Source organism: Lampris incognitus, chromosome 11 (assembly GCF_029633865.1).
Source record: "Lampris incognitus isolate fLamInc1 chromosome 11, fLamInc1.hap2, whole genome shotgun sequence".
Classification (NCBI taxonomy): Eukaryota; Metazoa; Chordata; class Actinopteri; order Lampriformes; family Lampridae; genus Lampris; species Lampris incognitus.
In genome coordinates this window covers 36,363,515-36,379,172 of record NC_079221.1, presented here as the reverse complement: position 1 = coordinate 36,379,172, position 15,658 = coordinate 36,363,515, and the positions used below count along the sequence as shown (strand labels likewise).

Sequence of the window (15,658 nt, the reverse complement as noted above, 5' to 3'; positions counted from 1 at the left end):
AATACAAAAGAACAAATAGAGAGAGAGAGATTCAGATGTAGAGGAACAAGTGCAACGCAGCAGAAGAGGAGGAGGGTGGGGTTGGGGGGGTAGACCCTGATGCAGACGAGAAGTGCACATGCTACTGTGTCTACAAGGACCAAAACCAAGCCCAGTGGCCAATAGCAAACATGAACACAAAACGGTCCGGTGGTCGTGCCCTGATCCAACACCGCTAGGCAATCCAAAAAACAGCGACAACTGAGAGGTACACACACAGAGGACGAGAGGGAGGAAGACAGACACATGGAACAGAAAGAGGCCGCGTCCTCCACAGCTGTGGCGGAGAGCAGTCAGGCGACACACGGGCCTGTCAGGAAGACGTCCAACTGTGCCCTCCCCTGAGCCACATCCTGGAAACCTGCGCATCAACCTGTGTGTGTGTGTGTGTGTGTGTGTGTGTGTGTGTGTGTGTGTGTGTGTGTGTGTGTGTGTTGGCGTTTCCATCTCTGTGTCCGCGTGTGCATTTGATCATATAAGTATTGCGTGCGTGCATTCGTTAATCCGCTTGTGAACGCACATGTGTGCATTCGTATGCGTTTGTTTGTGCACATGCTAATCCTGAACCGATCGCTGATTGGCACATCGACCACAGAGTGCTGTGGTTGCCTTCTGGTCTGTTGCACAGTAATGCTATAAGCTAATTGCTGCCGGTTTGCTGGGGGGAAAATTAATATAACAGCCTGGGCCTAATGTATTTAACTTGATTGAGATTAACATCCTTTTAACTCACGCTAATACACAGCAGCAGAGCAGCACACCGGCAGCCGGGCTGGCTAACCCGTGCAGATCTATGCATGGAGGGGATATGACCTGAATAACCAGCGCATAAATGCATGAACATTGATCTGAATGGTGGGTAAGGAATTTTCATAGGAGTTGAAACTTTTTGAGCGTCATTTTCCTGTGTTTCTGCAGAATGATCGTTACGCCAAAATGGTGGAAACATCTCTCTCTCTCTCCTCTTCACACACACACACACACACACACACACACACACACACACACACACACACACACACACACACACACACACACGCTCCTCCTCTAGTAGGCCTAACCCAGTTTAGCAGGTTGTGATGAGTTGGACCCTGCATTTCATATGTGCTCTATTCTGTTTGCCTTTACAGTACTGTGCCCCCCCCCACTCTACTTTGCTCTGCTCTTTTTGCGTCTTCGTTTTCCCATTGTTGCGACTGTGCTGACATGTTGCTCTCCTTGACTGGCGGGATCCTCCGTACTGTTGCTATGTAGCCCTGACCAGAGAACCTACACTCACTCTCTCTCTCATGGCAGCCAAGTTCACATACAGCACAAACACGCCAACCTCAACACATCTGCTCTGCGTGGGTGTGTGTGTGTGTGTGTGTGTGTGTGTGTGTGTGTGTGTACTTGTACCCGTATGTGCACACAAGCGCAAGCAAACATCCAAGAGTGCACATGTGGTGACACGTATTCAAGGTTTGCAGAATGGATCATTTCAATCATAACTTCACATGTTTCCCTGCTTGCACTTTTACGTTTTGTGTTGGAAACAATTCAGTCTTCCCCCGTCGCCATTTCTGCACACGCCGCCTCGGGCACGAAGCTCTCCGGTGGATTTCTGGAGTTTCACACCGAGTGACAGAATGTGACGAGTGCAGGCATGCAGGTGTAATACTGCGAGAGCCTCTCGACGCAACGACGTGAGCGGCGAGCGGAGGGAACCACTAGCGATGCACAATCTCTCCAGCCGAGGATGCAATTACTGCGTACATGCACCAGTTCAAAGCTCACAGGCTAATTGCCTCCATGTGATGAACAGGCGTGTAGGGTGTGTGTTCCTGTGTTTGTTTAAAAAGAAGTCAAAAGGGAGTGTGTGTGTGAGAGAGAGAGAGAGAGAGAGAGAGAGAGAGAGAGAGAGAGAGAGAGAGAGAGAGAGAGAGAGCGTTATCGTGGTAATCTGAGTCATGCAGATTATCCAGCAGTTTTCCATACACTAGGCCCTGCTGAAAGGTGCGTCGGTCGGTTCTTCCGGGCCAGGCTGTGGGGCTGTGTGAGAAATACAATTCTGCTGTATTTCTGCAAGGCGACAAGCGAGACAAAATAAAGAGACTGGGCTGCTTTACCACCACAATCAACTCCGAACCAACTAAAACAGATAAATAACACAACGCAGAGACTGGTTGGGGGGGGGGGGGTATTTAGTCAAAGCAGAGCTTAGGAGACACCACTCAGGGTTACATCTTTGGGATTCATCCACCATCACCAGGATGGAACTAATCAGTATCTCTCCTATCCCCCTCCCTTCCTAAGAAACCTCCCTTCTCCTCCAAACCATCCTGTTTCTCTATTTCACCTCCCCTCCAGAGTGCCACATCTGACTGTGCCTGTTACTGACATCACTTCTGTCCTCCTCTCCCTCCTCTCCACTAATCTGTTCATCCTTTCATCTATTGCTCCCAGCACCAGTCAGAGCAGGCTCTGTTCAACAGGAGCTATGAGATGGCTCTCACCGAGTACCGATCACCGATACTGGACGGGTAAGGGGTCTGCCTGGTTATGGGCACTGACAGATGAAAGGACTGCGGCCCCCCCTGGATGCCCACCTCAACTTTTCTTCCCAACTACAGTGGCCGCCCACAGCTGTTTAGGTAGGGCCACTTCATTTTAACACAATGACACCTTCCCAACACGAGATGGGGGGGGGGTCATGATGTGTTAGACAAGCAATCCCAAAACATGATCCCTGCACCCCTCATTCTTGGTGAGGTCCGGTGACCTGACACTTGATCACAGGTGATCATGGAAAAGTATGACGTCACCCCGGGGAGTGGGTCAATTAGTAAGTAGGTGAAAACGCATCCACCCTTGGCAATCTGAAACAGTTTATCTGTCTGTTAGTGGACCAGTCAGGGCAAAGAGCAGCCTCGCCCCCCCCCCTCCACACACACACACACACAGCAGACATGGCTGAATGAAGAATCATCAAGGAGGACACGCTATTTGTGACACCCGAGTTGCTACGGCAGAAACACGACACGTCAATCCCCAGCAGCAGCAGTTTGCCACACAAAACAACACACAGAGCAGCGCCGTCACCTCATCAATGCGTGGCATCAAGCCTCATTGCAAAGGCATGTCTTTAAAAGTAAGTCACGCTTCTTACGCACGTCTGTAACACCAGTTGCTGGTGTCTGGCATGGCACGCGGTGTCTCTGTCTGTCAGCGGGGAATGTGGTGAGACAACTTGTAAGCGCGAGCAGAAGATGACTGAGATTGGCACGTAACTGCGCACATGTGACGGCGCGCTGGTGGACGTGAGTAAAGGGAACCACCCGGCGTGTGGCACGAAACGTGGAGGGGGGGGGGGCAACACAGCAAAGTGCATCTCATCCTTTTTCTCTTTTTTTTTTTCCTCAAAGCTTTTAGGATATTTAGGATATGTCATCAAGTAAAAACCAGTGCCCGGTACGAGCCATTCCTCCAGCAGTTCGACCTGCCCGGAAGAAACGGGAGGCGACGCTCATCCACAGAAGTCCTCCCCTCACGCGTGGTTGCGCACCAATCCCCCCCCCCCCCATTTGTGTCCCGTTGCTAACACGTTAATTAACCGTCTAAGTTGATCATAAGAGACGTGGCGCTGACACTGCGATTTAACGGGAAGCTGGTGGTTATAAAAAGCCCACGGGCAGAAACACAAAGCCAAAAAGAGGACAAGGAGATAGATGGTGATGGGGGGGGCAGCGTTATTTCATCCGTGAAACGAGAACGGGCTCGTTATTTTGGGGGGGGGTAGTCGCTATATACCTTTATGATGCTGCTCCGACGGGGGGCGGACTTGATCGCCTCCAGGGGAGCGGTGTCGGCGTCCTGGCCGCCGCCGCCGCCGCCGCCGGGGAGGGAGACACCGCTCCGCCGGCCGCGGGACACTCTGGGCGGGATCAACTCCGGGGCTCCCTCGCTGCACAGCCCGTCTCCGTATCCATCCCGCTCCGACATGTCGACCCCGGGGGTGGGGGGGTATAAGGGAGGGGAGGGGTGCTGAATTTAAATCTGCGAGCGTGGGGGGGGGGTAAAATTCAATCAACTCGTCGATTTGTCTTTCCTCGGGCGAGAAGTTTCTCTTGGTTATACGCGGGTGCCATTTAGAAAAGACAGCACTTTCTCTACAGCCCGGACCGAGGATCCTTCATCAGTCCTCGGGCGGTTTTCACTCGGACGACAGAGAAGTAATTACTCCAATTTCCTCAATTATGCCGAGGGTTCATCACAGAGGAGGAGGAGGGAGGGGGAAGGAAACATATTCGTTGTTCGCCAAAGTCGCCCCGACTTAGCTTAGTGGCTGAGCGGGATCTCACCAGTCATCCTCCTCCATCCACTCGTATCAAATGTTTAGGGTCCTTAATTGAACCGCCACACGCGCGGACCAACTTGGACGGAAACTTGACTCGACGTCGGCTTCTCTAGCGGGTCCAAGGCGTACCTCCGGGAACGGGTCGTCCGCTCAACAAGTTTCTGTACCTCCGGTCTCTCCTCTGTTTCAGAATGAAGTACAGTTCAGAGGCTCGTAGAAAAAAACGCCGTGGTCTTGATGAAAAAAGAGAGAGGGGGGGGGAACTGGTGAGAAACAACCACCCTATTTGGGGAGGGGGGTGTAGGGTAGCTGTGCCCTCACTGGCGTTAACAGAAGCCCACCTTTTTCTCGCCCCCCACCTCCACCCCCCAAAAAAAAAAATCAACAAGTCACAGCGCAGAGAAGGTAGGGAGCTTCCTCTACAGCTGGCGTTCACACAGAGAGAGAAAGACTCTCATCTCTCACACTTGCGCTTACTGTAGGGATTTAAATACTGTGCCATGACGCCTTTTGGTTGTAGTCTGCGCAAGAACAGCCGACTTTTTTGACGAGAATGAGGAACCCGACTGACAGCTGTACCGCCTCTAACTCTTCAGCCCTCCCTCCGGTTCACCGCCCGGCCCCGCCCACATCGCTCCCGGAATCATGACTGACGTGTGGCGCGGCCAATTAGACATCGCTTAACGACAACCCATAGGGGTCTAGAGCGCGGTCGGAGCTTTTGATGGGTGGTGTACTACATACTATGTGGGCTTCGGGGACGTGGGCTCCGGGACGTGGGCTCCGGTTCCACATGATCCCCAAGTGAGTGAGTGTATTTGAACAGGCAAATTCAGAGGGACACTCAACTTAACGTGGGCAGTCGTGGACCAGATGGCCTCGGGGCAAGAGAACAAAGCGAGAGTTTGGCGCTCGAACCGAGCTAAGCCCTTTTGGAATGAAAGTAATTTCATGTTCCCAGGACTCATGAATTCAGAGTACATACAGCTGACCTCACTACTGGCCGACTGGGAAATTAATCAGATCGCCTCAACATTGATATGCAGTGCAGGTGATAGGGTCTAGACTTTATTGGGGCCAAATCATAGGTCCATAAGGCACAGCAGGATGGGAAATGTGCAGAAGCCACCACTCCCTGCATGCGTGTGTGTGTGTGTGTGTGTGTGTGTGTGTGTGTGTTCTAGTGTGCAGCTGTAAGACCAATAAAGTCTCTCTTCTTAAATCAATGTGAGATGATTATTTCTCTGAACGAGCTGAAGACTTATCGTGTGGGTAGTATGAGACACACTCGGTCACTGAAGTGAAACGCTTGTCCTGGGAAATGGAAATTTGGTTATCTCATGGACCCCTTAACTAACCGTGCAGATGCATTAGTACATATAATATCTGTTGGTAGAACTAATCAGAAGAAGGGATCTTGATGTTCTTGCCATGGAAATCTGCATTCAATAATTAGGCTACAACCAGCACATTACATATATGGTCCTTCACTTTACCTTCTGTGCCTCTCTCTCCTCGCCCTGGTTTTCATAATGCACCTAACGATGCAGACCTGTGGTGACAGTGTTCATGTATATCTGCTTTCATCCAGACATACTAACCTCAAGTGAAACTTTGGGCATTTGTACCACAAGGTTGACACAAAGGGCAGCATGTGCATATAAAGAGCTTATGGTGCCCAATTTAATGACGCCCATGACCGAAATAAACATTTCGCAATTGACAAGTTCATTGGGTGAAAGGTAGGTGTAAAGGTAATGAGACGTAACTCAAAATCTCAGTCGCACAATTTCTTTTTATGGTGCCGTTAACATGGGAGACAAATAACCATGTGTGATGAGGCTTAGGAGCGTACTGAGGAATGTCGACAGCAGGTGAGGGCTATTAGTGCACCAAACCCACTGGTCACACCTTGCTGCTGGTAGCCTATTTTGGGAAGCAATGCTCAATTCGTGGAAAGAAGAGAATTTGTTTTTTTGTTGAAATGTACTGATGTAAAACCAAATGTGATTACCCCGCGTCAGTAGGCTGAAGTAACTTGCTCCTTCTATATCGTCTTTACAGAAGTGTCAGTGACATCAAAAACGGAACTCTGGGATTTTGAGACGGGTTGCCGAGTTAGTTATGAGCTATCACCAACCTATAAACACCTAGCATGCTTTAGATGCAAAGTGACAAAGCATTTTGAAGATGAACGTGAAATAAAATAGGTAGTGTAAGAAACATGGGCAGGAAAAGTCCAAATCTGGCCTTTTCTCTCTGCTGTTGTGTGCAGAAACTCGTGCCTTACTGTGATGCTGCCACCGTGGTGTGAGAAAGAGGGGCAGGATCCAGTGGAGATGGGTCCTGTTAGGCATGTGTGTGTGTTTGTCTGTGTGCATCATGCATGCATGCACACATGTTTTGAGCAAGAGAGAGATAAATCTCTTGGGGCGGGCAGGGATGACGGATAACATCGGGTTGGCCGAGGCCTCCCTTTTAAAATGCCTGGCCATCACAGGTAGAAATCAAGTGACTAATAGTGTGGTTGAGCTGAGCTGACTAAATTCCCTCTAAATTTCGCACGACAAATTCTGCACAGGTATGCCTTTGCAAGGTCATAGTATGTAATGTAGCCTATGCGGCCAGTTGTATGCTGCTAAATGAACGGTTCATGACAATTCCACTGAATATGCTGTAAATCCAAACAAGTTTAACGCTAACTTGTCATGACGGTTTGCTGACCCGCTTTGCCCGGTAGAGTGAGTTTGTTTTCTGATGAAATCGTTAAATAACAAGGACTGCCCTTTGTACACTTCTGCTGGAGATGCTTCCCTTTAGAAATATAATAATACCAGGCAGATGGAAGAAGAACGGTGTTTTTTCACTGTGAGCTTTCTCAACAGGAAAGCCGAACGGTGCAGTGAATGCTAGATAGAGGAGGTTAAGATTAATGACATTCAGCCAGCCTACAATAAATTTATTACCACTAAATAGTCCCCAATGTGTATCAGAGCTCCTATTCAGCAATAGTGTGACAAATTATGGCTTTATCGACCAAAAAACACAAAAAAAAAAAACAAGAAATTATTTTTGATCCAGGACATCTGGGGGCTCATTCTCCACTACTGATCCATAACACTTGTATTACCCAGGGTTCATTCTTACAAATACTTGGGTGTACATATTGACTGCCATCTGTATTGGGACGCCCGTGTGATTTCTGTGTGCACCAGCATCCAACAGAGACTACTTTTTTGTACAGTCAGGGTGTTTGGGGTTGGACAGAGGGTAATGATGTTATTCTATCATGCAGCGATAGAGAGTGTATTACATTACAGAATCTCAGCTTGGTCCGGTGACATATCAGTTACGTTAAAATCACAAAGAAGCAGACTGGTCCACGCAGCAGTGAAAGTGATGGGGGCTCTCTGAGAAGACTATAGCTAAACATGCTAGGAACATTAGTGCTGACCCCCTCTCATGTCCTGTATGCAGAATACGAACTGCTCCCATCAGGTAGACGCTACAGGGTTCAGATTAAATACAGGAAAAGATACCTGAACAGGTATAGAAACGCACTCATCCCTCCATCAGTGAATCTCCCAAGTCAGGACATAAGGAGGTTGTGAAATGAGGGGCGGTGTTGGTCATATTTGAATGCACTTTATGTCTGCACTTCTCTGTACCATGCACTTTATGTCCATTACTGCACTATATTGTATGTATTTTTATATGGCAGCCTTTATGTCCAAAACAAATTTCCCATGGGACAAATAAAGTCATCTTGAATCTCGGACCTTAATACCACTCTGTCCGCTCTCATTTTAGTGAGTGTGATCCTTTGGGAATTTAAAGATACAGTGAATACACACACACACACACACACACACACACACACACACACACACACACACACACACACACACACACACACATGTGCGCACACATGCACACCAAATTGTCAACATTAGAAAATCAAAACTGTATGATGCAATGGCCTACCATGACCCAGTAACGGTTGTAGAAGTATGCAACTAGAGCTATTGCACAGGTCCTTGTCCGTGCTAATCTATATATGCATGACATTCAATTAAAGACTACATTTTCCAATTTTATTTGGCTTCAAAGTCAATCTTGTACATTTCCAGGCCCAGTGGTTAGCACTGTCACCTCACAGCAAGAAGGTCCTGGGTTCGAACCCCAGGCCGTCCCAGGTCCTTTCTGTGTGGAGTTTGCATGTTCTCCTTGTGTCTGCGTGGGTTTCCTCCAGGTGCTCTGGTTTCCTCCCACCATCATAATGACATGGATGTTGGGATTAATACTCCTGTCTGTGCCCCTGAGCAAGGCAATGGAAAGAAGAACTGGAGTTGGTCCCCGGGCACTGCAGCTGCCCGCTGCTCCTATACAATAGGATGGGTTAAACGCAGAAGACGAATTTCATTGTAACCTACAATGACAAACTAAAGCAGCTCTCTTTCTTCTTCTTCTTCTTTCTTCTTCTTTCCCCCCATTGATGTCATCGGCTGGCACTGCTAAAGCTGTGTACTCAATGAGTCATAGTAGTCAGGGACATTACTAGCAAAAGAAAATAAAGGCACCCTGTCAATAAGGTTGATACATGCTTCACGGAGAACGAGCCTTCTACTAAAATCTTTGCATCAAAATCCTGAGCAAATTATTCACCAGCTGACACTGAGCCAATGATCCAGGGAAACAACACGCCGCAAGCGCCCTGAAATGTGTCTTTGCCATCCATCTGCCATCCAACGCACACGACTACGGATACGTCACCGCAAAGTGGACAGCTTCTTATTTGTTGCTCCATTTATTTGAGTTAGTCTCCTTCCTCTGTGTAAAGACCTTGAAATAAACCTTCAGTCCTACAAACATTTCATCTTTTATAAACACCGCAAAGATCTTGTTCTCGCTCCCTCCACTTTCTTTCTACAAATGGCCTGCCACCTGCTCGGACATCAGCAACCGACTTCCTGCAGCATGTTGACATAGACACACGCCGTAGACTACACTTATGTTCACTACACCAAATACTTTCATAATTCGTTTTTTTCATTAGACACTGGGGAGGGCTATTTAAATTATCTTTGCATGGTTTACGCTGCCATTAGTCATTTTGGACAGTTCCTAGGAACATTTACAGCAGTAGATTTAGGAAAAAGACAGTCTAAAATAATCCACTCTCTGGGTGGTCATTCGGCCATGTCCCTCATTTCCCATTCATTTACACAAATTGAGTGAATGTTGAGGCCAACATTCATTACACTTACTAGCCATTGTATGGTTATAAATCACAATGTTAGTGTTGGGTTGGTTACTGTTCTGTACACCAGTGTTCACATCCTTATTTCTGTTGAGCAAATGCTTCTTATGTTTCTGCTCGTCTCCAACGAGCTAGGAGCAGACACTGCAATTCAACCCAAATGGGATATTTCTGTCAATGGCAGATACAGCAGGGCCAAAGTGGCTTTTTTTTTTCCAAGCCCCTAAAAACCTCTACAGATCCTTGGTTACCCCCTCTGCATTCCTCTGAGTGCACGCGCTGCATTCCTCTGAGTGCACGTGTGTGTGTGTGTGTGTGTGTGTGTGTGTGTGTGTGTGTGTGTGTGTGTGTGTGTGTGTGTGTGTGTGTGTGTGTGATGCCATCTGTGTGAGGGAGTGAGAGTAACTGTGTTTCAAAGCGTTCCTATTCAGGGGATATAGGCCCATAATGACTAGCAGGTGTTGAGAGGTCAGTGTTGCCCATGACTTGAGCTTGTGACGTACTGCTTACTGCCCTATACAATTAGTTGTCATTGTTATACATGTTTGTTGCTTTAAATATATTTTCTCCTGATCTCTGTCGCTCCCTATCTGTCTATGTCTCGCTCCTGCTCTCTCTCTCTCTTTCTTTCTGTTCGGTCATCATGACAGAACATCTCACCTGCTCTCCAAAGTACTCGCTGTCCACAAAGCTCATATCCTTTCACAGCACACAAAATGAACATTGGATTTTTTTCCCCAGTGCTTGTGCTAGTCAATAGTCCTCTTTCACTTTAATGTCATGCTGACATCAAAATGTGGCCTTATACATATTCAGAAAGACGTCTTTATGCATGCTCCATAATCCAGGTAAGAAAATCAAAGAGGGTTGTATCAGTTCATCTGGATACAATGTTTATTGACACATACGTTCTATTAACGAATCTCTCAATAAACATTGTATCCGAATGAGCTGATACATTGTATCCAGATGAACTGGATACAATGTTTATTGAGAGATACGTCAATAGAACGTATCTGTCAATAAACATTGTATCCAGATGAACTGATACAACCTTCTTTGAGGTTCAGAAAGACCTACTTTGCTGCATTGTATAGTTAAATAACCTCATCAGAATCGTCTCAGTCGCCGAGTACAATTAGATGTTATCAGTGTAAATAAATGCTTATAGGCTGTCAAAATATCAAAGTTCGTGTCACACAGTAACACACTTTCCACAAAACAACAGGACCTCAAATACAATGCAAACAAAACAGCCCACAATGGTGTATCAAAGACTTGATGAGAAAACAAAAGGTTTTGAGATTTATATGTGAGTTGGATTTAAGTCTTACATTTGTGTAGAAATTAATCGTATTAGTAGATGGCAGCATGGTGGTGCAGTGGTTAGCGCGTTCGCCTCACAGCAAGAAGGTTCTGGGTTCGAGCCCCAGGGTAGTCCAACCTTGGGGGTCATCCCAGTTCATCCTCTGTGTGGAGTTTGCATGTTCTCCCCGTGTCTGCGTGGGTTTCCTGCGGGGGCTCCGGTTTCCTCCCACAGTCCAAAGATATGTAGGTCAGGTGAATTGGCCGCACTAAATTGTCCATAGGTGTGTGTGTGTGTGTCGGCCCTATGATGGTCTGGCGGCCTGTGCAGTGTGTCTCCCCGCCTGCCGACCAATGACTGCTGGGATAGGCTCCAGAGACCCTGAGAGCAGGATAAGCGGTTTGGATAATGAATGGATGGATGGATATATGTTGGCGCATAAGGTGAAGCCTAATCTAAAATTCGTTACAATACCTTTTCTAGCGAGACATTTTGGCTTCCTCTGCAATATAAGATAGAAAACAGTAGATGGCAGCATCACAAAATAAATCCACAAAGTGGACTTGGCATTACTATGTGGGTTTTTATTTTGTTGTTGCAGTTCCTCTAAACCCCGTGGTTCTCAACCTTTTCGAGTCGCAACCCCCCAGAATAACCAGGTTGGTGTTCGTGGACACCCCCCCCCCCTTAGCACTGGGAAATTAACTCACCACATCCCAATGCAAACACACGGATTGCTCATAAACTGCCTGTCCGAGACTATTCAGGGCTTACTGTCATATAACACATGAAAGCTCCCAAACTCATACAGGAAGACCACTGCTTTGCCCACAGACAGAACAAAAACTAATTCGATTTTGGCTTTAAGAAGTGTCTGTAGATTTGTTGAAATAAAGGCATCTCATGTGCACAGACGCTTCAACTCTCACAAACACACTCGCTAAAACCTATTCTAAGACAGATTACATCACTGGTGCCGGCGACGTGATGTAAAAACCATTCCCCAGCCTAAAATATTTTGTCTTATTTTTTTCTCCATAACCATGTGGTGACCCCTGGAAATTATCTCGCGACCCCCTTGCGGGTCCCAACCCCCAGGTTGAGAACCAATGCTCTAAACATTGGAATGATGGAATTCTCAACGATAAGGTCTTTGTCACCAATACGTTATTTAATATACTAACCATGTATTCTTGTTTTATGACCACATTTCCTCTTTGGGGTTTTAGATATCACCACTTAAGTTGTGTCACATCCGCGATTAACCAAATAATTAAGAGGCTGAATTTTTGCGTGTGTTCAAACAGGCACGCAAAACTGGAAGATGCCTTGTTCTTGTGTCAAAGCGATTACCCAGGATATTCCATTATTCCATAACCAGCAGATTTTTTTTCCTGCAAAGTAATCATGATGATGTAAATCCAGCCTGACAGGAAGACATTGCATGATCTCAGGTCATGAAGTGTTTAATGGACTCCTATATACACTGTCCAGTTCCTTCCCCCTGCTGGCATCTGGGTTTAGTGAAGGAGGCTGCAAGTTTCCTCTCCAGCAGGCCTGGGCAGGGTGGAGCCCTCTGAATGACAGTGGTTTCCTGCTGGAGCCTCGGTCAAGTGCCTCTGATTTTTATTATGCCCCGATCGGGGTTATTTTTGCAGTATTCCTTCGTCCTGAGTGCAAAGTACATACTGGTGGCATGTGAAAGTTATTTGAGGCGGTTCTAAAAAAGAATATGGTTTATGTGTCTGTCAGAGTTTCAACTAAAATCTGTTGCACGCTCCATGCTACAGAGCCATCTGGGTGATGCAAAACGTCCTCAGGAACTCAGCAGGTCTGTGAGGGTCTCACGCTACGTTCTTGGACATGGGTGGTGGAGAGCTGAGCACATCATGTTGTCAGAAAGTGGATGCTACACTAGTAGTAGCCTACATTCTGGAATAGCAGTGTCGGATGTTGTTACAGAACAGCTGGTCAGGAGGAGGAAATCCATCATGTTTTGTCTCCTGCTATAGGGGATAAATATAAAGTCGACATTTATTCGGGGATTTCTCCTGCTTTCCCCTTTATAATTCATTCCATCCACACAGCAGTTTCCTTCCTTCCTCTCCTTCCTTTAATTCATTCCGACAAAGTGGCTGGATGAAAATGTCCTTCCAACTTTATTGGAGGCTATTAAGTATCCCCGTGCCGTGTGAGATAATAATCAACTATGAAATAGATCAGTCACATCAGAATATTAAAGGTGGGTGAAAGGTTCAGTGTTACCTGCAGCCCGCTGATATTATTTATTAGTTTTCCACTTCTACATTATTCAATGCCTTCTGCACAAAGATAACATCATATGGTGTAGTTTTCTGTCTGTGTGCTTCAAAACTAAAATGAAATATTCTAGTCCGTTTAGTTTCCTGGGAGGCCTTTTCAATGGGCCCAGATGTGGCAATCATGGGAGAATTGAGATGGATCTAAATGTTGCATGGAACAGAGACAGGTCATATGAGTGTGTGCATGTGTGTTGTTGTTGTTGTTGTGTGTGTGTGTGTGTGTGTGTGTGTGTAGTAGGCAGCACCTGGCATTGGTTTAATCGTAAGGGTATGCAGCTGGCATGAATGGCTCAGTTTCAGCTGCTACTCCGCTAATTCAGCTGTGTGTGTGTGTGTGTGTGTGTGTGTGTGTGTGTGTGTGTGTGTGTGTGTGTGTGTGTGTGTGTGTGTCTGTGTGTGTGTGTGTCTGTGTGTGTCTGTGTGCATGCGTATGCGCGTGCGTGCGTGAAATGGAGTGAACAGGAAGGAAGAGCTTAATCATTCTGAAGGCTTGTTCTTCTTCTTTCAAATGTCCTTGACAAATACCTTGACAGATCCTTGTGTTCTAGACAGGAGTCATATGATATCATTAAAAGTACAGAAGACAAGGTCCTCATGTTTCCCCTGGTGGATTTTAACACACACACACACACACACACACACACACACACACACACACACACACACATGCACACACACACTTGTCAGGTATAATTTCACATTTGGGTGTATCCTGTGTTTTATGTTACGAATGTCTGTCCATCACAAATGAAGGACTTAATGAGGGCTTTTGCGGGGCAGACTGCTGTGCGTCTGTCTCTGGCTCTGTGCTCTTAATAATCCTCAATAGAAGCTAATGGGGGACGGAGGAACAAAGGTCAGAGGTGCTAAGGGGGAACCAGCCTCTCTCCCCCTGTCCCTCTGTGTGCGTGTGCGTGTGCATGTGTGTGTGTGTGTGTGTGTATTAGACACATTTCTCTGTCTCTGTCTCTCTCCCTACAGACAGATAGACAGTTAGTTATGTAAGTACGTATGAAGAAGGTATTGCAATGACCAAAAGTCAACCCAGATAGATATTTCAGTGACCTACCAGCAAGACAGAGGCATGGAGTGGTTGAGAGCAATAAAGAGGGAAATGCATGAACAGAAGGCATGCATATTTTAGAGTGTAATTTGTCCTAATTGTTGTTAATGCTTTGTATCGCAATGATTGCATTCGTTCCGTTATCTTGTTTAGACTATCTCGGTGGAGTCTTCTGCACGGCTTCCTCCCCCAAAGAGTCGCGGGAGGTCTCGTTACCTTCCGCATTGAAGCCCTGAATGAAAAGCTGCTGGGCTGTACTGTGGACTTATAGGAGAGACTTTAATTCATATCAGGCCACGGTGGCTGATCCCTCTGTGAAACTCTGGACCGAAGATGTGGACTTGCGTGAAGAAGATCATTAAAGCGGTGAAGGTGAAGTGGTGAAGTGTAGTGAAACAGGTTTGAAACGGCGGCCGCCGTTTGTTTTGGATCCCAAAGCAAAATAATCTTCACTGCATCAGCATTAATAGATGCATGGCGAGCTGAAAACCTTAAACTCAAAACGAATGACGAAACATTGCAATGAAAGAAGGGTTGCCTCGTAAAACACGACAGCGACCCCACCCTTTTACCAGGGGGGCTAGTTTTCCCCACGGTCCAAAATAGAAAACTAACGAAAATCCTTAGTGGTTGCTGGGAAAATCTTGGCTAATGTATCGCCAAATTTTGTACCCCTCGTAGAATACGTACCCCCTGAATCAAATTAGTGCAATTCAACGCAACTCATCCGCCTGGGGGGGGGGTATCAAAACGTTTACGAGAACGGTTGTGGCTCCTCTGTATTTTCTTAAATTGACAAGCCCTTTGTCGACGTGTGAAGCAAATAAGTCCGTTCCTCTCTACGAAGGCACAGAGCTATCACGTCATGCAAACCGCGTATAGCTACGATGGGACTATGACATCCATTGCACTGAACTGAGAATGTCTACCCCTAAACTTTGGAACATTACGCGCGACTTGGTGAAATGCCATCGCCATATGTAACACACTTCACGTCAAATCTTTCATAACAAACCGCGGGGGGTGGGTTCATTACTGGGGTGGAATACATATTTTGGCGGCGATGCAAAATGTGTCCTAACACCTCTCCCGCGGAATCCGTTCCCCCAAATCACTTCCTCCCCACCACACTTATGTTTCCTCCCACTTTCCCCCCCCTCCCCTCCCCGCCAGCAGCCACGCGCTCCTCAATCCAAACCGACAGATTTATTCTCCGTTTCTTCGTCACACTTTCGCGGGTGATGACGAGAATAACGTTTTAACGTTAAGGCTAAAACATCCTTCAGTAAGGTTTTTTTGCTTAATTTTTTATATCAGCCTTTGTTAGTCCCCA

The 15,658-nt window shown here is 46.8% G+C and overlaps 1 protein-coding gene across 1 annotated transcript in view; it reads right to left on the bottom strand.

The window, feature by feature from the left end:
• plcl1 (phospholipase C like 1) overlaps positions 1–4,020 on the bottom strand; it is a 90,210-nt gene extending 86,190 nt beyond the window's left edge. Inside the window, exon 1 of the mRNA XM_056289573.1 lies at positions 3,829–4,020. Coding sequence (XP_056145548.1) covers positions 3,829–4,020 — 192 coding nt within the window. The remainder of the gene's footprint in view (positions 1–3,828) is intronic.
• Positions 4,021–15,658: the final 11,638 nt, after the last annotated feature.